This window comes from Spea bombifrons, chromosome 5 (assembly GCF_027358695.1).
Source record: "Spea bombifrons isolate aSpeBom1 chromosome 5, aSpeBom1.2.pri, whole genome shotgun sequence".
Lineage (NCBI taxonomy): Eukaryota > Metazoa > Chordata > Amphibia > Anura > Pelobatidae > Spea > Spea bombifrons.
This window is the reverse complement of record NC_071091.1, coordinates 96,015,225-96,041,048: the sequence shown is the minus strand read 5'-3', so window position 1 is coordinate 96,041,048 and position 25,824 is coordinate 96,015,225. Positions and strand designations below refer to the sequence as shown.

At 39.1% G+C, this 25,824-nt stretch overlaps 1 protein-coding gene across 1 annotated transcript in view; it reads right to left on the bottom strand.

Annotated features, from left to right (window-relative positions):
- VPS13B (vacuolar protein sorting 13 homolog B) overlaps positions 1-12,792 on the bottom strand; it is a 359,343-nt gene extending 346,551 nt beyond the window's left edge. The window contains exons 1-3 of the mRNA XM_053466785.1: positions 12,727-12,792; positions 11,272-11,454; positions 7,400-7,543 (exon numbers count right to left, since the gene is read on the bottom strand). Coding sequence (XP_053322760.1) covers positions 7,400-7,543; positions 11,272-11,418 — 291 coding nt within the window. The 5' untranslated portion in view covers positions 11,419-11,454; positions 12,727-12,792. The remainder of the gene's footprint in view (positions 1-7,399; positions 7,544-11,271; positions 11,455-12,726) is intronic.
- Positions 12,793-25,824: the final 13,032 nt, after the last annotated feature.

Here is a 25,824-nt window from a genome sequence, read left to right as displayed (position 1 = left end):
ATGTGTGAAAAGCGTTACACTGACACACAGCCAATGTGTCCTGAGACAGCTCAGAGCAGCGAGCTTCAGAACACATAGAATAGCATTACACTTATAAACCCCGGAAGAGTTACTAGCATTCACCAAGGAAACAGACGTTTGATCGTACGGGTCAAACCAATTCATAGACGTTTGGCCAGCGGAGTAGAAATGGGACACTGTTGGAACCAGGGCCAGGCTGGCAAACGAAGCAAATGGCCGGTACCAAGCTCAATACGCAGCCGATCTGCCGGTCCAGCGTGCAATTGGGTGCCTGGCCACACACTGCAGGAGTATAACAACATATATGCTCATAACCAGTGGCGGCCTCCGGCCTTAAAGAGCCAGAGCCGCCTGGTCATCCCCAGTCCGGTCATCCCCAGTCCGGCCCTGTTCACAGGAGAAGCATGATGAAGCCGGAGTTAAGAAGGGTAACAAGAGGGCCCTTATAATTTAAACAAAACATTTATTCCAGACCAAATCTTACACAGTCCAGCGATTATACATTGTCCATGTGTAGAATTCTGCTTATTCAGTTTTCTGTAAATTTTTAATTTTTATTGGCTTGGAGTATCAGGGTTTTTGTTCTTTCGGTGTTTTACAGTTCCGTCCGTTACCCAACAACCCCAATCTCTCACGTTAGGAAAATGGCGTTCCAGTGAAATAATCCACAAAAATTATATTCACGTCACCGCTGTCAAGGCTTCCAATGTCTTATGTTCATTACTTTCCTTTGCACGTTTATCCTGGTCCCTCGGTATGTAAACTCCCTAAGGGTCCACTTTTCATGCAAAGAAGTTGCTTGCTGTGTTGTAGTCTTTCCTAAGCAGTATGATTTATAGGTCAGGTAATGGTGTTTATATTAACCAATATATATGTGTTAGGAACCAACTTTATGTGTATAGCACCGGGGCAGCCGTGTTAACGTGCAGTCCTGGACCGTGGGGGCGATAAATACAGGACAGGAAAAAAAACGAGTCCTTTGATATATGTTCTCAGAAACAGTAAACAAGCCATAAATTCTGTAGGAAACAGATCAGAGGGTATAGGCGGAAAACAAACTAGGCTAGTTACGAAAGAAACCAACGTTATTTTATTCAGGTCTACATATGACAAATTTTCTGTGCAATTAAATTCTAATAAAGAATATTACACTTCCCAGCTAAATGTTATTACAATCCAAATGTGCATTTTGGGGTGTTCATGGTATAAAGTGGTGACTAACCGACTACCTACTAACAGGTTACTCAATTCTGCAATGTTTAGGCATGTTATTATTTTACCCAACACATGACCCACAGACATCATCATTTTCCAACATGGAACTCTCCCCGACAGTTGTCATCGTACACAAGTCTGCTACAGCTGTCACAACACAATCTAGAAGGTTTCCCATTCATAGGAAAATTCTTAATTTTTTGAATCACGACTGATCTAAATTTTTTTTTCTCTCCAAATATTAAGATTAAAAACATTGCATATACAGTATATATATATATATATATATATATATATATTATACTATACTATACATGTACTTATATTTTTTGTTATTTACTATTTGGAAAAAAGGAACAGCTTGAGATTGGTAAAGGGAAAACATGGATATATGTAGAAGAATTATTCCTGAGATGTGCGATAATCTCTACTAAAGAAGCAAAAAAAGCAAAAATAATTTCTCTGGCTCTAGGGAAGTTCTTTTGGGAAAAACCTTGTTCCCATATCTGCAGAAATCTTCACAGAAAAAATCTAATGTAAAAAAAATTAAAAACAGGAATTTATGCAAAAATAATCTTCAGGTTTCAGGATAGTTTGGACGGCGCGTCACCAGTGTTTTAGGGAGTTTTTTGTTTTGTTTTTTAGAATATAATATAATATAATATATATATACATACACACACACACACACGCGCTTTACCCCACTCTATTCTGGGTGTGTCAAAGAGCAAACACTAAAAAAGGCACACAAGCATTTAGGTTTAAGCAACGAACACAATTAAGAACATGTTCTGCTACCCACAAGATTTAACAGGAATATTTTACAGGAATATTTTACATGCCACCGAGCAAAATAATTTAAAAGGTCAAGTGGAGGTGAGGAATAAAAATGAATGAGAAATGACTACAGACACCTAATTAAGTCAGTCCCTGCCCTTTTCCACATTACGTATTTTGTATAAGGCAAGATCTAGGTCATGCAGTGTAGATCAACAGCTTCTTTAAAAATTCCAGGACAGCATAATATCTATCGGGGTTCTGTAGTTAGGGAAGGAAGGATAAGCAAAACATACCAGAAGAGGGAGAGATTTGTGTAGGTGTACACACTTGTTGTCTAAAGTTCCAGAAGAGTAATGCCCAACATGTGTGCTGCTACTGGACACAGATTTAACTCTTTCAGTGACAAGTACATATGTGATATGAGGTTATAATAGTGGACCCAGGATGCCAGCCGCATATATAATACGTAGGGGCACAAAAGAGTCCGCTCTTCTTTTTTGTAACATAGGAGGGCTGCTGATCAGTTCCCTACAGCAAAACTATTGTATGTTTAACTGTACGAGCAAGGCATCGGCTGAAGACGAAAGCTTTTTTTTACCGTTAAATGCAGAGGCTTTGTTTAAAAGTGATTATTATCTGATTATTCCTAAAGTAGGATGGAAACATGGAGCAGGCAGACGTATGCACATTAAAGGGACAGCATTATGCCAGCTGATCTATTGTGGCATTTGGTAAGAAACCTGATCCCTGCTAAAATGCAGGCATTAGTATTTGGCACAGGTGCCCCCACCTCTAAAAAAAAAAATGCAATATAAAAAAAAAAGTTTTTAGTTTTTTTTTTTTTAAATGGACCGAAGACCTTCTCTGTGGACTATAACTCACATCCAGGGTGATGATACTGATTTCAGGAGCTGTAGTCCTTAAAAACACGCAAAATATTAGCATTTTATCTACTACCATTCATTTCATGTGACCCGACGCACAGTTCCCTTATATGAAGGATCTATGAATAGCGTGACCCGTCTTGTAAATTACATGCGTAAATGTGTGTTGGTGAAAGTTTTAGGGAAGGCTGTACAGCAGTCGCCGGTGCTCGGTATCCGATTACCCCTGTTGTATATATCCTACATACCAGGGGCGGGCTGGGCCGGGGGGCAGGAGGGCAATTGCCCCCCAGGCTGCCGTAAATGTTAATAAAATGGCCAGCTGAGTGGCCAATGCGGCCGCACGACCGCCATGGCAAAAGCCTGCATTAATCGTGATTGCAGGGGTCACAACCCCCGTGATCACTTCCACAGAGGCCCTGCCACTTACCTGTGCGTTGCCCGCTCTGCGAGCAGCGTCTCTTATTCCACCCAGGACAAGCAGGAAACCAGCAGAGTCACGCGACTTTACATCATGTCACATGACTCCGCTCCGTTCCTGCTTTCCCAGGCGGTACAAGAGAAGAACACAGAGGGATGCAGCAGCTCCTGCAGAAGTCTGCAAGTGGCACAGAGTGGTCTGCAGTTAAGGTAAGGGGGTGGGGGTGGGGGTGGGGGTATGAATGAGTATGTGTGATTGAGGAAATGAATGAGTATATGTAAGTGATTAGTATCTGTAAATGAGGAAATGAATATATGAATGAGTGAATTAATGTTTGTGAATCATGAATGAATGAATATGTGTCTGATTGCATGGATGTGTAAGTGGGGGGAAATCATTGCACAGGGAGGCTGTTTGAGGATACCACAGACAGGTTGATTGGAGGCAAAGGTGGGAAGTCCTATGCTTCCATTCTGGGTGTGAGTGAAATCTGGGTGCCAGGGGGGGGGCATTAATTCACGAGAGGGCGCTGGCTGGGGGCATCACATAAATCAATACTAAAGGGGGGCTGGTCGTTGGGTAACTGAGGGCAATACACAAGGGTGTGGGCGCATTAGGGTGACTGCATTGGCCATGTTTTCCAGGACACATATAGCTTTTACATTCTGCTGACCAGCCCAGATAAAATGCTGCCCTGCAGTATGGGGGATTTATAGACTCATGGAAGAAACAGACTAGTCAGATATACATGCCCCATACTGCAGGGCAGCGTTTTATCTATGCTGGCGGCATCAATACACAAGGGTAGCAACTGGGGCCATTACACAAAAGGGGGCAAAAACACTAAAAGGGGGGTCAACGACAAAGTAGTGTGGAAAATACTTTTTTTTATTATTGTTGTGGCTTAGCCCGTCTGGTGGGTGTCAGAGCCTGTCCTGGTGTGTGTGTCTGGGTGTCAGTGTGACAGGGCATGTCCTGGTGTGCATGTGTTTGGATTTTGGTGTGGCAGAGCTTGTACTGGTGTGTGTGTGTTTGGCAGAGCTTGTCCTGGTGTGTGTGTTTGGGTGTCGGTGTGGCAGAGCCTGTCCTGGTGTGTGTGTTTGGCTGTTGGTGTGGCAGAGCCTGTCCTGGTGTGTGTGTTTGGGTGACGGTGTGGCAGAGACTGTCCTGGTGTGTGGGTTTGGGTGTCGGCGTGGCAGAGCCTATCCTAGTCTGTGTGTGTGTGTGTTTGGGTGTTGGTGGAACAGAGCCTGTCCTGGTGTGTATTTTTTGTAAAGGACAAAAGTTTCTTGGCCCAGAAATCAGTGAGCAGAAAAGAGAAGGTTTTGTGTTATTTAATCTATTTCAATCTGCATATTTTATTAAAAAGGATTAGGTGTGTTAAATTGTGGCTTCAGGTGTCCCATGTAAGATGACCTTTTTTTAGTGAACTGACTTACTCCCAGTCCCATCACATTACATCAACATGTGTTAGAAAATCAGGAAAAGATGGGCATGGATGGTGGGCTGATTCAGTGGCGCAATGGGCCACTTCACTAGACTTGCCCCCCAGGTTGTAGGCAGCCAGCCCTCCCCTGCTACATACTATGCAGCATCCCACTGAAATAACACACAGAATACATTCTCCACTTTGGCTAACCTTTACTACCTTAAACCTGAGGAAAGTCGTTGAGGCGAGTAATACTTTCATTGCTAGTTCATAACTCGGCTTTAGAGAGCTTCTGGGCCCCACATAGATGTGACGCAGAATACATCCATCTGCATTACAGAAAATGGCTTATATCCAGACCATTAAAATTTGTACATACCACCAAATAATTGCTAACCGAGAGCTCCAAAAGCCCCACACTCGGGAGACATATGAACGATAAAAAATCATAACATTCAATGTTCATATACCATGAACAGGTATAGGATATCGTATAATTGCACCACAAGCCACATTCTCCATTCAATAACATATATTAACTGTACTCTGTATGTGTTACAATCTAATTGGGTTACTATATTACACACACTGGTTATTTTTGGCAAGCTTTCTCTGTATCCATTATACAGGCTTAAGGGCCTTCATGTGTAATCATTGGGAATCATGTTTTCCTATTTTACTTTCTATTGAATGAGATATTTTGTTTTTATGAAACTTTTTTGCTTTCTAATATGTAGCGAGCAGCATAAAATAATATCTTACATAACCTAGACTGTATTTGTTACAAACCTCTGCAGGACAGCTCTTCAGATACAAAGCCACACAACTAGAGATAAGATTTTTAGTACATAAGAACCATGAAATGTTTAATCAGTAGTTTGCAGCAAAGTAAACATGATAATAAATAATAATAAATTGAGCAAAATGTATGACACTGCATAATATTGAAGTGGATAACGGGGTGTATTAAACTAGTGTGTACCTTGCCAAAAAACGTAAAAGGGTTTGATTATAAGAACACGTGACCTTGTTCTGCATGTTTAAAGGAACAGTCATGTCTCCTTTCCTTACTTTGGGCATTAACGATGCCCTTTGTCCACAGAAATTAGTAGAGTTTCTACAGCCTTCCTGAATGGAGGATCAGGAGTCATCTCAACGCCGTTATTTCCAATGGCAATGGATGGTTTACACGGGATGTTTAATAAAAAGAAAAGAGTCACCAATCACGTGAAAAAGTAAAAATAGTATAAATACTTCCCCTACACGTACTGCAGCTCCCAATCAACACTCCTCAAAAATGTTCAGGAAATCAGTACATCAACAATGGGGCGCATGAACATATAGGGAAAAATGAAAAATAAATGCGCCCCATTGTTGATTTTCCCTATTTTTCATTATTTTTTTTATTTTACACGGGATGTTTCCAATGATTTCTATTGCCAGGGTCAGGCTGTAATGCTGCTCCTTATTGTCCTTACCATACGCATTCTAGGCACCTGAACGGGTTTGGGCAGCAGGTCACTGATGTGAATGAAAAAAAAACACCCTGTAGTGCAACGGGATGCCGCAGGGACTTTAAAGTCATTTTCAACGTGACTTTCCCTTTAAAAAGAAAGGGCTAGCAGCGTCTGTCCCACTAAAAGGTTACTGGGTAGGTTTCATTTACTCCTCTATTGAAATAGCTAATTTAGCATTTCTAAGAACCTTTAGGGTGACAAAATATATCTCCTGTTCCCTCCATGCACAAAGTTTTATATCAAAAGATACTTGCCTTTAATGCCAGCAAAAGGTGTACACAAACTACTCTTGCTCCTTACAGCGGAGCCCTGGACTCGTGTTTTTGCCACAGATCTCTTTGCTCCACATAACCATACACAATTTGGCAACTTGGTACAGGAATGACAAACCCAAGCCATGGAAACCATACAATACGACCTCAGAATACCTCTGAACAATCAAAATATTGATCTATTTTCCAAGTACCATTTTGCCAAGAGAACACACAAAGATGGATTTCCAATTAGGTCATGTTCCAGTGGTAATCTTCTTGGCCATTCAAAAGTCATGCCACAGAATATAGTTCAACCAAGTTTCTGAAACGATGTTCACTTAAAGGGCTTGCTCTATTTTTCTTTTTTTTTTTTTTTTTGTAAACTACTTAAAAAAATATGAATTTCTAGATGAAAGTACATGTCTCATTAAAAACCAGTTTTAAAAAAAATGTAGCATGGAGTGCTTATCCTCTTTGGATTAACCTACAAAATCTGAACTACACTCATATATACTGCTATATGTCCATTGTGTTTGTTACAGCTAATGGAGTTATATTAATGCAATAATTTGTATGTAAACAAACATAAAATGAAAACCAGAAGGGATGGGCTGGCAAAGAGGGTGGAGGGCAAATGCCACTATCTGAAGATTTAGACTACTAGAAGAAGTTTATGTCTAGAGCATCACGAGCCCTGGTTATATCCTTTCTGTGCTCCTCACATATGATTTACAGTTAATGCGCTGCACAGGGCTGATTAGTGATCACTGAGCGTGTTAACTGCCAACTGTATTTTAGAGCTCTGTATAACTGAACCATCGCCCCCAGGCTTACATTTACCAGTCATCTCTTAAATGCCAGCTAATATTGCTCCTTACCTGTCCACCATCTTTCAGTTTCAGGATGCATTCCATAGTATTAATAGTTATGACTACAGACTCCGAGCCGAGTTTTGTCCATGGTACATGAATCCGGAGCTCGTGTATGTGTCCACTCAGAAACATAAATGGTAACTTCAGTTCCTGTTTTTAAACAAAAAATATATATACTAATTAGAATTGTTTCAAGGCTGCATGTTTTCAAACTGAGAAATAATTCAATATCTGACGGTACACTTTATTAAACCATATTTCCCTATAGCAATATAATTTAGATCAGAGCAAATTCACTAGAGAGCGAGTACGCAGGAGAGTTGAATTATTTAACCTCCTGATATTATGGTGCATTATCAAAGGAACACCCCAGTAAGTGTCTCCTGCATAAAAGCCTAATTTGGTCAAGAATAATGTATAGTTGCAGCCATGGCTTGCCCATGATAATATTTAGTGATAGATGATCCACTGTCCAGAACAGCTTTTATGATAGAGTACCGGAACCTCATGTGACGCCGGCGCTCCTTCATAGACACCCCAGAGGAAGTGCCAGCAGCAGCGAAGGGGGATCTGGATCTTAGTCTTATAGTCAGACCTATATTTGAGGTCGTATATAAGACGCGTGATATTTTTCACTTATTTATTTAGGAAATGTTTTATCAGGAAGAATACTGGTAAAGATTTCCCTTGTTTTCAAGTACGTCCTGGGGAGCCAAGTCCAGAAACTATTTAGATAGAGTATGTTACAAATATATAAATTAAATAAAATTAAATAACGGTAAACAATAGATCCTGAGAAAGTGAAAAATAGCAATATAATACTACATAGTAAACATGTTGCACCCTATAATTACTATACAGCTAGAATTTGAAACAGATCCGAGCTAATTTGGCTCTATATACAGGCTTTTCATGGCATCTCTGTTGCAGTACTTTTAAACTCTGGTTAATTTGTTTCTGCTAAGTATGAATTAAAACTAAGGTATAACAGCTCCTACATATCCCATGTCTAAAAAAATGAGAAATGTGAGCAGCTCACTGTAAAGACATTTACTTTGGCTTCGATACAGAATAATCCTTATTAAAAATGTTATGTCTACTACCTTATCTGAAATATTTTAAAAGTTTAAATGTGTACCCCACTCTAAAATAATACAATCTGATATCTCAGACTGCTTCCAGCTCACTATGCTAAGTGTTCAAGCCCCAAACCTTTTTGCTGTCATTTCCAGGACAATCTGTTTACTGTCATCGTAAGGCTATAATCCATTTTGTAAAATGGGTGGACACGAACTATGAAAAGGCTGACGCCACGTGATATAAATCACATCTAGAAACATCTGGGGTATTATCTACCAAGTTGCTCTAGGGTTGGTAACTGTACAAAAACTAAGCAGCTAACACTACATCAACCAAAGCAACAACTAGATGATATCTCATAAATCAGATAGCCACAGCTTCTAGATGTGTATATCCCTCTCAAACTTCCACGCTATAAAACTCCTTATATATATCAAGAAAACAGTTTAGAACCATTCATTTCACTCTATCCTACAATATTTTTTTTCCGGGAGACAATAAAACAGAAGATCAATTAGAACATGTTAGAATACAGACTAATACAAGTGGCACTTAGGGGAAAAAGATTAGGTTAAATACTTCCCGTTGATGTTTGTGTTGCCGACAAACCATCAACCCCCCCCCCTCCAAAATGCCATAATGTGGCAAGTGCACACAAAAGAGTTAACACATGCTTTATAGGGATCGCAACTACAGACGTGACGGGTGGGCTCCAATGATGATTCAGATTAACACATTTTCAATATAGACATTGTTTGAATCATCACATCTGGTGAGAGACTAGTCAGAAAAACAACAAAAAAGTGTATCAGCCAAGTAAGAAATACTAGAGAATTTCAGAAAACCAACCGAACCAGTATCTTTTTCCCACACTAGCTAGCAGCTGTTTTTCTATTTATTGACCCACAGCAAGTATTTCCCTGGCCTAACAGATTTCTTTACATCAGAAAGGGAGGGAGATAACGCATATCAAAGTTCTGTTTTCTGTGACCGAATATTGTTGGTGATTTAATAATAGGATCTAGAAACGTTTAGGCATCTGTCAACTAAGATGTAAGAGAAGAGATTCTGGCGAAAGTCACAAGATATGACTTCATACCCCAGGGCTCTGCAGGAAGAAGATCCACCTGAGGAGGAAGAGCGGGACCTCTACTGCTCAGTAGTTCTAAGGGGGAGACATAAATTCGGTACTGCTTCTAATGATGGAATGTTTTCTGCTGTTTAGATCTTATCTATTCAATCTACTATAAAAAATGTAATTTCACTATATTGCAGGAAACATTAGAACATCTACTTTGATATACTGTGATCTGTATGCCCCTCATTCCTCAAGTGACCTCAGCATAAAACTGTTTGAGAAAGAAGTCAAAGAGGTTTAGAAGGTTTTTTCTTCCCTTTATAGAGCAAGTAACACGGATGCATTAGATGCAAGACATCTAATGAACTGACAATAGAACAATATCAATAATATAAAACAAAATGATGTTCTTAAAAACAATCAAATACACTTTTTCAGTTACTTTATATCACAAAATAAAACTTTAAAGTAATGCTAAATATTATTTTCCTTATTACAAGTAGTGACTGCAGAATTGTTGCCTTAAACATTTAATAGAAACTCATCTTATACCTACCTTCCAGCTCTCTCAATTGCCTGCTGCTGCCTTGTTTATAGACACTGCTCATGAGCAGTTCAGGTGAGCATCAGCAGGTATGTGGGCTTTTTCTACTTAACACTTAAATGAATTATTATTGAACCTTTACTTTTAATAATTTTCTTAAAAGTTCAAAATAAAGTTTAGTGCCACTTTAATATTTCTGTACCTGATAAATGCATGCCTTAATTGAGCCATGTTCCAAAAAGAATACCCCCAAATATCCCTGCTGGATTTGTTGATTTTGCATTATCTCGACATATGGTTACGGAAGAAAGAGTAGGTGCATCTCCAGACTAAATATCAAGAATCTGAGTTTGAGTTGAAAGTGTTCATTATCCATATACAACACAAAACCAATGATGAATAAAACTACACAGCTTTCTACACCAAGCCCAACATCTGTTATATGCTACGAAGATATATTTGGGATGGAGCCTAGTACCACTCAAGATACACGACCGTACGTTGCGTTTGTACCATAGTTTACCCCAATAAGAAAATACAACCCCACGATTCATTGACAGCTAGGAACAACACGAGACATGCACGTCCAGAAAGAAGAATGATCAGTAAGAGGATTCAATCATCACCAGTGGTGCTTTTTCAAAACGTTATTGATCCACTGACAGGAGTTGCATGGGGAAACAAGAGCAAAAGGGAAAACACATGCAGCATTTCAGACTGCACACAGCTTAATCACAATTATAATTAAGCAGTAGGTGATACGTGAACTGCAACATTTGGCTGTGGATCAAGAGTTTTGAAAATGTCACAAGGTTTATTGAATGCTCTTACCGTTGCGGTATAGTACATTTCATAAAGGCAGAACCTGCAATTGAATTTCCCTTTTACAGTTTGCAGTGGAGACTATTTTGCTTGGGTATAATATGGCGATCAGAGCTTCATATCATGGCATCATGGAAAATACAAAACCGCTAAAGATACTCTTTTGCCGAAACCATCTTATAATTAACATTTTCAGCACCCCACACTGAATTGGGTTCCCTTTAATTGTAAAAGTTCTTCAAAGGGGGAAGCTTCCCTTAATAATTTGAAGATCTGTAACATGCGGTCACCCCAAGAAATAGTTGGAGAACACTGACAGCAGAAATGCCACAGCAAGTGCACAATGTTGAGTACCTGTTCAAGAACGTCCAGTTTCAATTCAAGTTTGCTGAGAACCACATCCCCTCCCCAGAGCGATAGCTGCAGATCTGAAGGCTTCAAATTCTTGATGTAACGATTGACATAGCTCATAAGGATCGGAGTCACGTAGGACTCCAACATGTTTGGGATCTTCAAGTTTCTGGCTCCAGTTTAAACCTGAAAAAAAAAAAAAGTTGTGATAAACTTGCTTGTGACAAAGACGTTATTTACTAGGATCTGGTTCTTCTTACCACAAAATTAAAAAAAAAAAATCTTACAATGTAAGCTTGTGAGCAGAATTCCCATAATCCTATCATTCTCACCCTGAACTTTGTTGAAAAGTATCAGAAGGCTAGATCGGAAGCTCACAGGCAGGGTCCTCAATTGTATCTGCATGTGTAAATGTATAAATTTGTTATGTATTTGTGATCCATCCCATATACAAATTGCACAGCACTGAGGAATATGTTAATGCGTAATAAACACAGCACCATGGAATATATATTCCATATATATGGCGCTATATAAAACAATAATAATCAAGGACAGAATCACATCAAGGGTTGCCTTCGTTCCCCCAACATAATTTTTACTGATAGAATATTAAAGCAGAATGTGAATTCAGAAAAGAAAAGTGCGTTTATCCACCCAATGCCACGTGAAAACATACATCACACACTCCATTCACAACCAGCTTCCATATACAATGCTCTGAACCAAACGCAATACTATAAACATTCAACCACGTTAAGTCATACAGTAAAAATGTCACCAGAGATTAAATAAACACACCTGCCGGTGACTGAATGCACATTTATTGGAACCAACAAAGCCCGTTTTGTTTATGTAAAATGTAGTGCGATTTCTGCGCTCTACCATTGTGAGTGCGAATTAAATCACTGCGAGCATAACTTCTCATTAGCGTTTCACAATAAGAAGTTATCCATCACAAGGCTGTAACTCAAGGAGATTGCTTCAGGATGCAAGATCCATTGGCTTCTGTTATTACAGTCATCTGGGGATACCACATGGGTGACATCACTATCACAGCAATAATCTGTCTCATGTTAATGACGTGTTAGACCCTTAATGCAAACCAACACATAGTATTACCGGTATGTGGACATGAGACAGTATGAGGTATAAGTCATGCGTATAATAAGTGCTTTAATGTGCTTCTCCTGTGACAGCAGTCACACATACAAAGCCTGGGAGCAGATTAAAAACATATACTCTCTGTACATGAACACGGAGTGCGTAGTGTTAATAAAGCCTGTCATGTCCTGTCTAGTCATCCATACATGCCCCGCCAGCAGCTGCCCACTACGTAAGGGATTAGGCTGAGAGGAAATAAAATGGTTGGCAGTATGTGTAAACCCTCCTCCAGTCAGACTGAAATGCGCGGGCTGCAATGAGGTGCCAGCAGGACCCTCCCGCCCTCACACTTACACGGGACCCCATAAGATTCCTGGCGCATCCCCTGCCTGCCAGTGCAGCGTGTGATTCCGCCAGCACTTCCGGGTGTGCCATGGTAAACCGGATGTGACGTCATATAAACAGACGCACACCCAGCCGGAACTCAGAGCATCCGGCTTCTGCGGCGCGCCGGCTTCTGATATCGGTGGCCTCGTGTAACCCTGTGTGTGCCAGAAGGACCGTGGAATACGTTGCACTGGTTCCCAGCAATAAAAGAGTTAATTGACGACATGAGGTTAATGACACGTATACATCCATAGGCGATAAAGGAATGCACATTTCACGCCATGTTATTGCGTGAGCTCAGTGTGTTCCGGTGTGCGACCCGGGAATCTGAATGTGCATGCATTTTGTATTTTTTAGGTTGCGAGTTCTGTATTTTTGTACGTATTAGTGTCACGTGTTCAGGGACACGCTTTTGGACAAAATACAGGAGAAATCGACTTAAGTTCACTACAGATTGATGCCTCCAGTAAGTTAGAGAATTAAATGAGCTCCCAGCGCTTTATCATGAGTATTTGTAGTGAAATATTGCAACACAGGCAGAGGGGTTTATTCGCTAAATGAAGCATCACTTCACTCTTCATTATAAAGGGCCAACGCTGGCAGAACATGAAAGTCTTAGCTGGCCCTCTATAATGTATAATATAACAAGTAAGGAAACTGACTTCACTATACATTCTACAGGGCCAGCCACGCTCTTCCTGTTGCAGAAACTCACAGAGGCTGGCCCTTCATAATGTATAGTGAACCTGAAACACAAATCACTGCAACCTCTCGCTTTAGTGAATAAACCCTGATCCAGCAACTAGTTTGGGGCACCCTGTACCCTAATTATGCCCAAATAGTCAAATCAACAGCTAGTGCTCTCACTATCCTCAGCTTCCCTTCCTTTAGCTCAGGTGCCAAGAATAAATCATCATTTTCAGAGCGCTCTGGTGGGTCTGTTAAAATATATAGAAATTGATATTTATCGAAGGCAGTCGTTATAAAACTAAAACAGAAGCAAGTCAAATCCGAAATCCTACAAATAAAACTATTAGGAGTAAAGTAACCCATTTTTTGCCCGTTATGATTTGTGTCAGAGAATGCCAATGAAAACCATTATTCATTTACTTATCTTGAGTTTGGAAATTCCTCCGGTGGCTCTGAAAGGGTTATCCTCCTGCTCTTCCTCCTACAAGCTTTGAAAAAAGGTTGATGGCAAGAAAGGCTGCCTTTTTTTTTTTTAATACACCCTTAATTTTGTTTAAGATATCTCTGGCTGAACCTGCTGAAGAAAAATTAAATGCACCCGTTTTTCTTTTTAATTGTTTTTTTTGTTTTTAGATATTTACTCCGAGTGATTTTTTTTTCACTTTTATATTTTTTTCATTACTTCAGGATTTTGTTTGCTTTTTTTTACCGATCTTCCTCCTAACTAAAGGGAACTTCTGATGATGTCATGATGATGTTACAGGGTACTTTTGTTTTTAGGTTTATGTTCTTGTACTTTGTTTTCTACTCTTCTCACACTCCCTCCCTGCTTATCACACACTAATCAGGAATCAGGGCTTTTTTATTATTATTATTTATTGTTTTATATAGCGCCATCATATTCTGCAGCGCTGTACAATGGGTAGACAGGACATAACAAGTAGTATATAACATAACAATTTGATTTACAGAAACAACAGGTGAGGAGGGCCCTGCTCAAAGGAGCTTACAATCTAGAGGGCCTTGTTTTTCAGAATCCCCCAGAAAGCTCTTGAGATCACAGCAGAGATCTGTGGGTTTTATGCTGTTACATTGTTTCTATCGGCTGTTAGGAGTAAGCGGCTCTCATAGATCCCTGCTCATGCAGAACTAAATAATATGTCCACAGTGTTAAGTGGCAGCTTTCAAGTGACGTAATATTATATATATATATTACTTAATATTATGTCACCGAAAATATTATTTATTATGTATATATTGTATACAGGAAAATTATGGTATAAAGTATCATAAGATCTTGGTTTTGTTCCTGTTTTTGATTTTTATTTGCATGAATGGCCTAACTGTGACCAAACCATAAAACTGATGGATGTAGCTACGCTTTTATTATTAACCCTTTTGACAGATAATGTATATGCTAGCTGAAATTTCCATTGTTTGTAGCAAGTGAAGAATACTGATTAGCGTGACATACATATGTTTGGTTAAACTGTACATAAAGACGTGTCATTGGGTATCCTGTAACGTAGTAGAGCTTGCTCTGAAATTGTAAAAATTCAGTTTTTATTTCTAATACATGTAAATTTTAATTTTATTGTCATTAGATAAAATAAAACGTACCAGAGTAACAAAACCTCTATAGCTGTCCCCTGAAGATCAGTTCCATCAGGAGGTCCTCAGCTCAAGCTTTTTAATCAGTTTATCCCGATCCCAACTTTGGATAGACCAAAAACTCTGGGATTTTCTGCTTCTTCCAGTTCCAATAAACTGAAGAAAACGCTTGAGCTGCCAACCCTTTACAGCCCCGACTTCACTAGAATGCTGACGTGGGTCATATTGCTGCAGCTTGTGCCTAAATTGTTGTTTGTTTTGCTATTTATATGAAGTATTTTTTTTTTCTGTTGTATAATGTTTCTTAGATTTTTTTTTGTTGATTGTATCTGTTTTATGGAGATTTTTTGTTGCATGAAAACTAAAAATATCAGTATAATTGACATATCAAAGTATTACATGTACTATAATATATAATATAATATAATATATTATAGAGGTACCAATTCAGATAATATATTTATTGATTGATTTATTTGCAGTGCATTGTGTTTTTCTTTTGCTTTACCGTGTGTACTGGGAGAATCCAAAAGTTGTAATTATCAGAACAGAAAAGGTTTAAGAAAAAGTAATAAAATTAATAAAAAACGTCTTAACGGAGGCCTTTGGGTGCCCCTTCACTGAAGACATTTGTTCGGGAGCAAAAGCTGGAGTATCCACTGCTTTTTAGTTTATTTAACCTCTCGCTAGAAATGGCCATGTGGGGTTTGATTGACAGGTCGATGTATGTAACCGTTTAGCTACCACAGGTCAGCAAGCCGTCCCCTTTTAAAGTGAATTTTCCTGCCTCAGCAACTGATTTGTTTCTGTATTTCATTCTGAACAGCAGCCCTACGCAGATTCCCAGAAAATAGTTTTTACTGACGGAATGATGGAAAATGACTTGATATAATACGCGTTTTTGTTGGTGGGTTTTTGCAGGCTTTAAATAGACATTCAGATTATTGCTAATTGTTTGTAAACTCGAAATCGCAGGTCCCTCGTCCCCTTTTGTCCCAGTATGTGTGAAGGTGTGTTAATGTGTTTGGAACTGTTAATACATTGTGAATTAATTGTTCATTTTCCTATTGTAATAGAACTGTGGAAGCTGCAGGGGGCTCTATAAATAAAATGTAATATAATAGATTAATGTATATCTAGCTCTCCATTGGCTTCATGTAGAAAATGACACGTAAAGCATATGAGTTAAGTTTAAAGCTGCTCCCTAGGTAGCCACACCACTTATTCCTGCATTAGATGAAAACAGGCTTATGTGGGCTTTATTAGATCTGTTGCTTATAGAGCATTATGCGTGCAGATTTAACCCTTTGAATGAGGGTTGTGTGGGAGCAACGGTTGACAAAATGCCTTAGAGTCAATAGCTTTTACCAGCAAATGAAGTGTTAATGGTCATCATGCCAAAAGCAAGCAGCTAGAATGTGCACCTTAGGTGAATTATTTCTCCGGGTGACCTTTGCTCTTTCCTCCCATGTCTGCCCACATCTGGGAGGAAATCCAGCCATATGTTTTCCTTTTATTACAATAAATCTCTGAGCGGTGATATTCCTGACCGTGCCCCAGAAGCCTGAAAGACAAGCTCGTGGCTGGGTGACAACTCCTATCAGGCATGGGCACGGGACTAATACCGCAGCTCAGCGGGTGTTTACCCAACCCCGGGCATCCATCATCTGTTTCTCTATATATGTGCTCTTCCTCCGTTTAGTGGCGGACTTGCACAAGTGCCATCGTAGGTTTTTACACCTGTCGTCATTTCTCTGTTTTCATCTGATGAAGTCTTAGCTGCTGACATAGGTAGATCATCGTACAACTGTTCGCACTAATAATAGTGGTGGCGGACATCTGCTGTTTAAATACGGATTGGGTGTGCGCTGAAAAAATGAAGAAGCCTTTTTCAGGAAAACCGTCGCTTAGAATAAATGTTTCAATATCCACGAGTTTGTGTAAAATGTAATTTAATATACACATTTATTTATAGACTGTCAACCTCATTTATCTACTCTCCCATCCTCCTAAACATTCACCCAGGTATTTAAAAGCACAGTCAGTGAAAATGCTCTCAGCTATTCACTAAACTGACCCCAGCTCCATCTACCCACCTGCATGATGTGTGGGTCATCTCTATAGTAAATATGTTTCCTGCTGTTTTGTGTCATATATATATATATATATATATATATATATAATTACTTTTATATAAATTTGTCTTACTATAATACATCTAGGTCTGAGGGAGTTATGCATATCACATGTAAATAAGATATTACTGTATATGATATATATATATATATATATATGTATGTGTATATATATACATATATATATATATATCCGTTGTATGAAGTAAGGTACATTAATAATAATTGATTTTATGTGTTTGGGTTTTTTTCCTTACCAATAATATATATAATGAGGGTTGGCATGTTAGATCCAAACTAGTTCAATGCGTAATAAATATATTTCACAACAAAATTAGTAGCAATTCACATTTCAGAGGATTTAATTGCCCGAATTAGCAGGGGAAATGTGCATAGCAGCGCAGATGGTAACGTATATAATTCCTATAAATAGCGCGTGGAAGGCTGGGAACAGAATTTTTCAATTCTGCTCCTGGGTTGTGTGCTGAACCTTTTCACCTGTGAGGCCCAGGCATGGCATGTGTGTCTCTGGGAGCGTGTATTCACGTATATGTATTTTAATGTCTCAGGAAGACGGTGCTGCTCTGATTATTTCTATGGCCATTTTAAAAGCCCTGGGGGGAAAACCGCATGAATGATTTCACTTTATGCATTAATTGAAAGCAAAAATATACATGTAAGATGTGGAATATATGTTATGGCAAGTATTTCTTCCATAGGGTATGTGTGTGTGTATATGTATGTATATATATATATATATATATAATATGTGTTTATTTAATGTTGTATTGTGTATACGTTTATATATATATAATATATGCGGATGGACAGATCTATGAAATAAATCTACATTCATATCATTCAGCTCAGATTCTATATGATAAATATAATTCTAGGACCTGTGGCCCTGGTTGTCTATGCTATAGTGACTGAAATATATATGTCACCCCAAATTTATAAAATGAAAAACTGTGTGACCAATCACTGTTTTTTTAATAAACTACAGCATAAATCCAAATTTTATCTACAGATTAATCCAAAGATTAGGGCTAGTGTAATGATATATTCAGTATCTGTCCCAAATGGAGTGTCATACCCTGTGTATATTTTTAACTTATTTACTAATAAAATGGATAGTTTTATATGTTTTTGCTGGACTCCTGGTAAAAACTTTTATATCTGAACTGGCTGACTTAGGCTTTTTTAAAGCCATCCAATTAATTTATACTTTAATACACACCAAATGTATTTATTTTGCATCTTTAGTAAGTGTTTGTGAAGCTGATGTGACTGGAAACCTTAATCCCATTATAATAATTTCATTTCATAAAAAAATGAGCCAAGCCATTATTATAGGCAAGGTCATCTTTTACACGGGGCATAATGGAATAGCTGCCCTACGCTCGCTAGTGTGGGCACCTGAAAACTGAGGTTGAATAGGATGCCTGCAAAAGTCAAATCACCCAGGGAACCAGTGGTCTATTTGTCTTTGGAGTTGCCCTAACCCAGCAAGCCCCTCTGCACCGCCATCCTTACTGCTGCTGGGCATCTGGATAAAATGCCATGTCCCAGCACTCCACTTTTAACAAATGCACATTGCCAGGCTGAAGGAAATCCCATTCAGCAAAGTCCTCCATAATGTTAATGGGCCAGTTGAGGAGATCAGGATCAATCCAACCCATTAAGGATTCCAACCACCCCCTGTGATGAGGCAGAGGGGGCTATAGGTGTATTCTAGGCTAAACTGACTATAGTCAGCTTAGCCTAGAATACACCACGATGCCTCTCTCCCCCAAGGACTGCACTCACTATGGAAAGCCTACAAAAAGAAAATCCAACATTTAGGAAGCATTTTCCATTATACTGAAAAGTAACCTATTGAGGAACTTACCAAGATATCTCAATGTATTCCATGTGTTAAGTGCGTATGTATATATGTGTGTGTGTATATATATATATAATATATAATGCCAGTGGTCGGTGTTGCACTCAAACATGTTTTTCCAATGAGCACACACATTTTTTGTTTTCACAGACAAGCCAGGCCTGGCTTACTTGCCTAGGTCATTCATTAAACTGTAAAAATAATTTTGTTTGAAAAAAATGCACTCAGACACACAACCAAAGGTCATGTAACTGTTATTTTCTTTGCAATCAATTAGGTGTCTAATTTAATTAGACTAAGATTCTTTAAAATTATTTATCTGCACTGTAGACCCCAGTGACCTAAGATAACATATAGTGTGACATGTTCCATGTGCACTTTTCACATCCGCACGGGGAAAAGTTTAAAGTGTCTTGGGGTGCCCAGAACAGTAAAATCACTTATTTAGCGTTCCTTATACAGACAGAATTTTTTTCTATTATTTTTATCTGTGAAGCCCGGGGCAGACCATGCTTCTCACCGGCGTGAAGAAAAAAATGTATGTTGTCCACGTGGGAAGACCAGGTCCTTATACACCCATATGTTATACTGGATGTAATGGGAGTCACAAGTGTACATTGGAAAAAATACAGAACTAGGTTTTTATCCAGGTTTTATGTACATATAGTAAGCAGTATGTTGAAACCATTGTTCCTGCCCATCAGCACATCTTGTGTCACTGGTCTCTTGGCATAGGAATCACAACATGGCAGGTCTAAGATTTTGTGACAGTAATTATCTCCACTGTACTGGCCTCTGGAAATGAGCACCAGGATCTAGGAATATGTTAAGTGCAGAGGTAAGGCGCCAACTGGCCTTGTAACAAGCATTTTGCAGAACTCCTTATTGAAACCAGTGTGTTCTACAAGCCATTTTCCTGGACACCAGTGTCTTGTGAACACTTTACCTCTGCCTTGTCCAGTTGTGAGTGGATCCAACTATTATGCCGCAGGAACAGGCCAAGAGGACCGGGACTCAAAAGAATTGCCTGCAAGAGAAACTGCTAAACATGCAACATACTTTAAATCATTTATTAGCAGCTTGTGAGCAATCCCTTTGGTTAAATTAAGGAAATCTAAAGTGATATTAAGGCAAAGTAATACAGGGAAACAGAAGGCTTTATAACAGCACTCATACAGCAAAATGCCAAAATAATTCACTGCTTCAAAAAAGGTGCGTAACCATGCCATAAAACGTGGAGCGCTTTATATGTATAAATATTTAGCTGATTTTTTTGCCACAGTTTTTAGATAAAAGGTTCCACCTTTTAAGACTTTCTGGCACCCAACCCCTACGTCTACAGCGGGAAAGTAATGTAGCCCATGGAACAGCTCAGGTAGATAAAGGCAGCCTTGACTGTGCGAGGAGGTGGGCTGAGGACAACGGGGTTATTGGGACATTGGTTATTGGTCAGATCCTGTATATAGTTCTTCTTACCTGAATTTTCCCACCCTCCCTTTATTTGATAATGTTGGTAAAGGGGTTTTTCTTATCAGTGTCACAATGGTGGGGCTGCTGAGAGTAAGGTCGGGTGGAATAATGGTTAATTAATAGGGCATTTAGTGTTTTTGGTTTATGTTGGTGGTTTTGAGCTGGTGTGTGTCACAGAACCTTGTGTGGGAAAGGTGCGTTTGTGTATGCTATTGCCTGATGTGGTTATGTTGTTTGGGTGATTGTGGCGTTATATGTATGGGGAGGGGGTTTCATTGTCAGTGGATTATTGGAAATAAAAGGGGGAAATATGTAATCTATTGTATTTGGTAGTAATCTTGACAATGACTGCATTGTGTTAACAATTTTATTGCTGGATCTGTTTTCCCATACGTTCATGGGAATCCGGGCCAGCAAATTGGTAATGCCACAGTCAAGGGTAATAGACTACTATTCCGTTATACTACAGAATTGTATGTAAAATAGAAGAATTCTAGAATTAAGTACCAATAGTGGTTGATAAAAAGCAATGAATATTCAGTTGGGTTCAATGCCGACGGCAGTACATGTAGAATATTGTTAGTTGTGATTGTCACACTTTCCCATTGAGGAAAAAGTGGTGAACTAAAATGGTGATTGATGCTGCGTGGAACAGAGATCATCTTTTGAAGAATAAAGTACCGTTATTGACCCAGAGGTGGTCCGTGTTACATAACTTTTACCAACGGTTCCAACAAGTGTAGTTTTGTGATTGAGCCACAGACTTTTTTCATGTGTCTCAGACAGACCGAATCTGAAGGCTATTCAGTCAATCAATTTTTTTCTAAAATATAAATAAATAGCTATTTTAGTTTCAGTTTATACATATTTAGTACCTCTTCCAATATAAAAGTATTCATTCATCCATCCCAAAGTAGGCCAATGAAGGACAGAACCATTTACAATAAATGTCTTTAATTTTATAAATGCAACTAGTTCTTAGGCTGTCATACCCCGTACATCACTCCCCGGGGTATCCATCAATAGCTTAGTTTGATTATGCCTAAAACCTCCAATGTAGCCAAGCACTTGCACAGTGTCCAAAATTCCTGTAAACTGACATATTACACCAACTCGTTTGAAAACCGACTCCCATGCCGTTAGCTGGAAAAGTTCAGCAGAATGAAGCCTGAGAATTCCAGACCATGCATTCTTCTTTGGAGGCTAAGCAGCCTGTGTATTTTCCAAAAGGCAAATTGCTTCTGTTGGACCTGTGCCTGCAGACCAGAGATTACTGTCAAATGCAGGTCACAAACTGCTACATTACTTAACAGGCGCCTGGAATGCAGCAACCAACATTTAGATTGAACACATGGTCCAACATTGTCCTCATGGTTATTTTATAGGCGTCATTCTTCACACATGCATCTCTCCATGACGCAGAAACGACATTTACATAAAAAGTAGCGTCTTTGATTATACTTCAAATGGCGTTAGATAAATGCAAATAAAGCTTACAGAATAACATTCGAGACTGATGTTTACCATTCAATTCTTAGATTCAATCTAAAAAAACCTTTGAAATATGAGCAGTGTTACGAAATCAATAGGGTAGTAAGCGGTGGACATCAAGTCATTAAAGCCAACCTTGGGTAGAATTTTAGTGACTACTGAGTGAACCAGCTTTAATGGAATATAATAATAAAAACAACTAAAACAGTTAGGCCTTCTGCACCTTCCACCTCTCTTTAAATATGTCATTATGTGTGTATACCCATCTATTGCACTGCAAAATGTGTTGATGATCTATAAATAAAATATAATAATCAGGCCCAGACTGACCATTAGGCAAACTGGCCAAAAGGCTGGTGGGCAGTACCCGTTGCCTTCCACATACCTTTATTGCCACCTATGCAACAGACCCTTCCTTTAGTGTTTAGAATGTAGCATGTAGTCATGTGTACCTTGCAGAAGGCAGCATATGCATAATTTTTTATAGCCAGCCTTACAGGGCTGGGGGGGGGGCTTTATTTCCCACTTCGACCCAAAAAATAATAATAATGGGTTGGAAAGGATAATGACCATGGAATTGAATTATGTTTATTAGTAACAATGTCATATAGAATGCCAGATTAAGCTACAGAAGGGGGGTATGTATAAAGGTGTTGCAAGCATGTGATAGGCACAAAGCTAATGTTTATGTCTGCGTAATTATTCTATAATAAACAGAGAAACAGATCATTGTGTTGGTTACTTTGTGTGTAAAAATCAGCGGAATATTTACACATGTGGTGCTCCACATTTTATGGTTACGCGCCTTATTGTAAACAGGTCAACTTTTGGGCATTACTGGTGCATTCTGAAATATACTGGGGGCCTGTACTGCAATAAGTAATCCATGTCACATGAAAGAGATGAAGATTACCCTTTTTATCCATTCCTATTCACCAAACTCCCAAGCAATAATTTCTAAATAGTATTTGACACCCAAAGAGAATCCAGCAGGAGGAGGATAGCAAAGATCCCCAGAGGCAATCACTCATTTTGATATATGAAACATTTACACATAGTGTTGGCTCTTCTCAGTGCAGTCTTGTCTAATTTTCATGTGGAGGGCCACATACCTTTCAGAAGCATTGGCCCTGGACTTGACATCATTAAGTTGTGTAAAAGGGTAAACTGAGGACTGTAAGAAGTCTGGTGGTTCCCATCTAGAGCCCCACAAGATTTATACCATGCATCCTCAAAAGATTTAGTGTTTTACATCATTACCCTAATCCTCTTCAGCCCTAAGAACTCAACTACCTTAAAGTGTATGGAAAAAGAACCTTTGAGGTCTCTTTTGCTGAGGCACGTATAGAGAACAGAAAACATTCCTGATAATGCTTCCTTGTCTTGAGGAAGACTGCTGTTGATGAGGGCTGCCCTAAGCAAGGAGACCCTTAGGAAGGGGCAACTGGGACTCCCACTCTCCTACATGCTTATAGTCTTTTGGGGTTTGAGAGAAGGGGAGCATTGGGATATGGCACAGCTTGGCTCTCCTAGATTTTGGGCCAATGTGCCCTGCTTACCCCAGCCTAAGGGCAGCCCTTTTGTTGGCATACAATCAGAATGCCTCCACCCAACCTATGGTGCCCCATGCAACTTAAAGGGCAACATTCACTAAAAACTAAAACCTAAATGAATATGCAGCCAGCATGACATTAAACAAATCTTTCTAGAACATTAAGAGGACACTCAATTCATCAGATGCACTTTAATGCATATGATAGCTGAGTGGTCCCTTAAGAGCACATGCAGCAATTTATGATTTATTGACATATACTGTATATATATATATAGCGCCATCATATATTTTGTTACTGATATATACTGATATTATATATACTCGTATACACACTCTGTGTAATATACGTTGCTAAAGATGAGTTTTTTAATACTTGAAAACACTGCTTTCGTTGTCGATAAATAAAATATACATCCTGAAGGCTGAGTATTAAGGCAGTAATCCTGAGCATCCGATTGTGGGGCTGCTAAACGGAAAAAGTAATTTCAGAGGGAGGAACAATGTAGAAAATTGTGTAATTGAGAAGCCTTTGACTCGGAAAATGAAGGAGAAAGAAAACAGTGGTTTGGGTATTATTATTCTGACCACAGAATAACTTTGCCGTTTAACCTGTGAAACTGAAGTCTTGTTGCGATTTGTCTCTTTCAGCATACCATTAAGGGATGTCAGCAAGTCCGACATTAAATCATTTCCCAGCAGTGAAGAATGTTGTACCACTGACTAAGCCGTAGGAAGTAGAAAAGGTGAACATATCAAGTAAAAATATGTGAATAATTTAACCTTTTATAAATTATAACGTTAGATTACAGGATGAAGAGGAAAATGAGCAACATTGCGGCTGGTTAACACTAAAAGTGCCAGAGGGGAGATTACCAAGCCTTACTTTATATACTGATATCCTAACATCAATATTATCCTTGAGAACACGTGGACTCCAGAGCACATAGAATGTAATATTTCATATGTGGTTTGGAACACACGAGATGTAGGACATATATTGTGTTACTAATCCAAGTCTCTAGATACTGAGAAGTTATTAACTTCATGTAATTGACTGCATGGTTCTCCACTACTGAACCCCGCTTAATTTGCTGTTTGACAGCAAGATAATTATATGTTTCTCTTGGGAGAAATTTTAGCAGGCCCAAAGAGACCTTTTCCTCCATTGATACACCAGATGGTATGATGTTTGGATTGAGAAGTCCTTCCTAGATGTCTCCAAGGCTCTCCTGGGCTGCTGGGAGGGTTTCTTCAATATCAGCCATTGGGTATTCGACTTGTATTTAATAGAAAACATAATCTTTGTGCATTTCCATTGCTTTTTAACACATGCTATATAGTGGGTGCTCTTGAAAAAAATAAATGGGCAATAAACTTGGCATCAGCCATAATCACACTGAGCATGTCAGTTCTTTGCCTATGCAGGAAAGCATTTGTTGCATTACTGAATAATGTTATCTATGCTTTTGTACATCTCATTAAGCTGAAGACCAAGGAGCAGAAGATTAATGCAGCCTCAAGTCTATCTATAGACAGGTAGGCGAAAATGTTTGCCTGCACCCCAAAAATATTACTTTCTGTCCTGTGAGTCTGAATTATTTTATAATGTACAGTACTATATCCTTTTTATGTAAATTAATTAACAATAATACTTACAAAGCTTTGAGGACTAATTGGTGTAATGGTAACTTATGCTTCCTTCACACCTGGGTACACTTTCATGCGCTGTGCTTCAGTCATATCCTCAACCCCTGCTGTCTGCACTACTGCCATGTAATCTGGGGTCCGGCAGCTGTCATGGTCATAGTCGCAGTGAATCATGCGACCTCCAGCAATGACAAAGCTTGAGTGTACATAAGGAAGAGCAGCGAATTCACATGAAGTGGTTTAAGGATGCCACACCAATTGAAGAAGAGGGGATTATAATTAGCCCCATAAACTTTGATTTAAATCATGTCACTCTCAAGCTTATTTATCCACGTGTTTTTATTTTAATCTATGAGAGGGATAGTAACAGACCTAGACTGGCCATCACACAAACCCAATTAATGCTTGATGGGTCAGTGGGTAATGGCACTTGCCTTGCCCAAGTGTCAGGGCCAACTTCAATTGGTCAATAATATTCTGTGCCTAAAGGTGCACGGGATGCAAATCCATCCATGGGCAGATCTTTATGTGCTCTATCGAAGCCAATTGCAAAACAACTTGGAACTGTCTTTGTCTCCAGT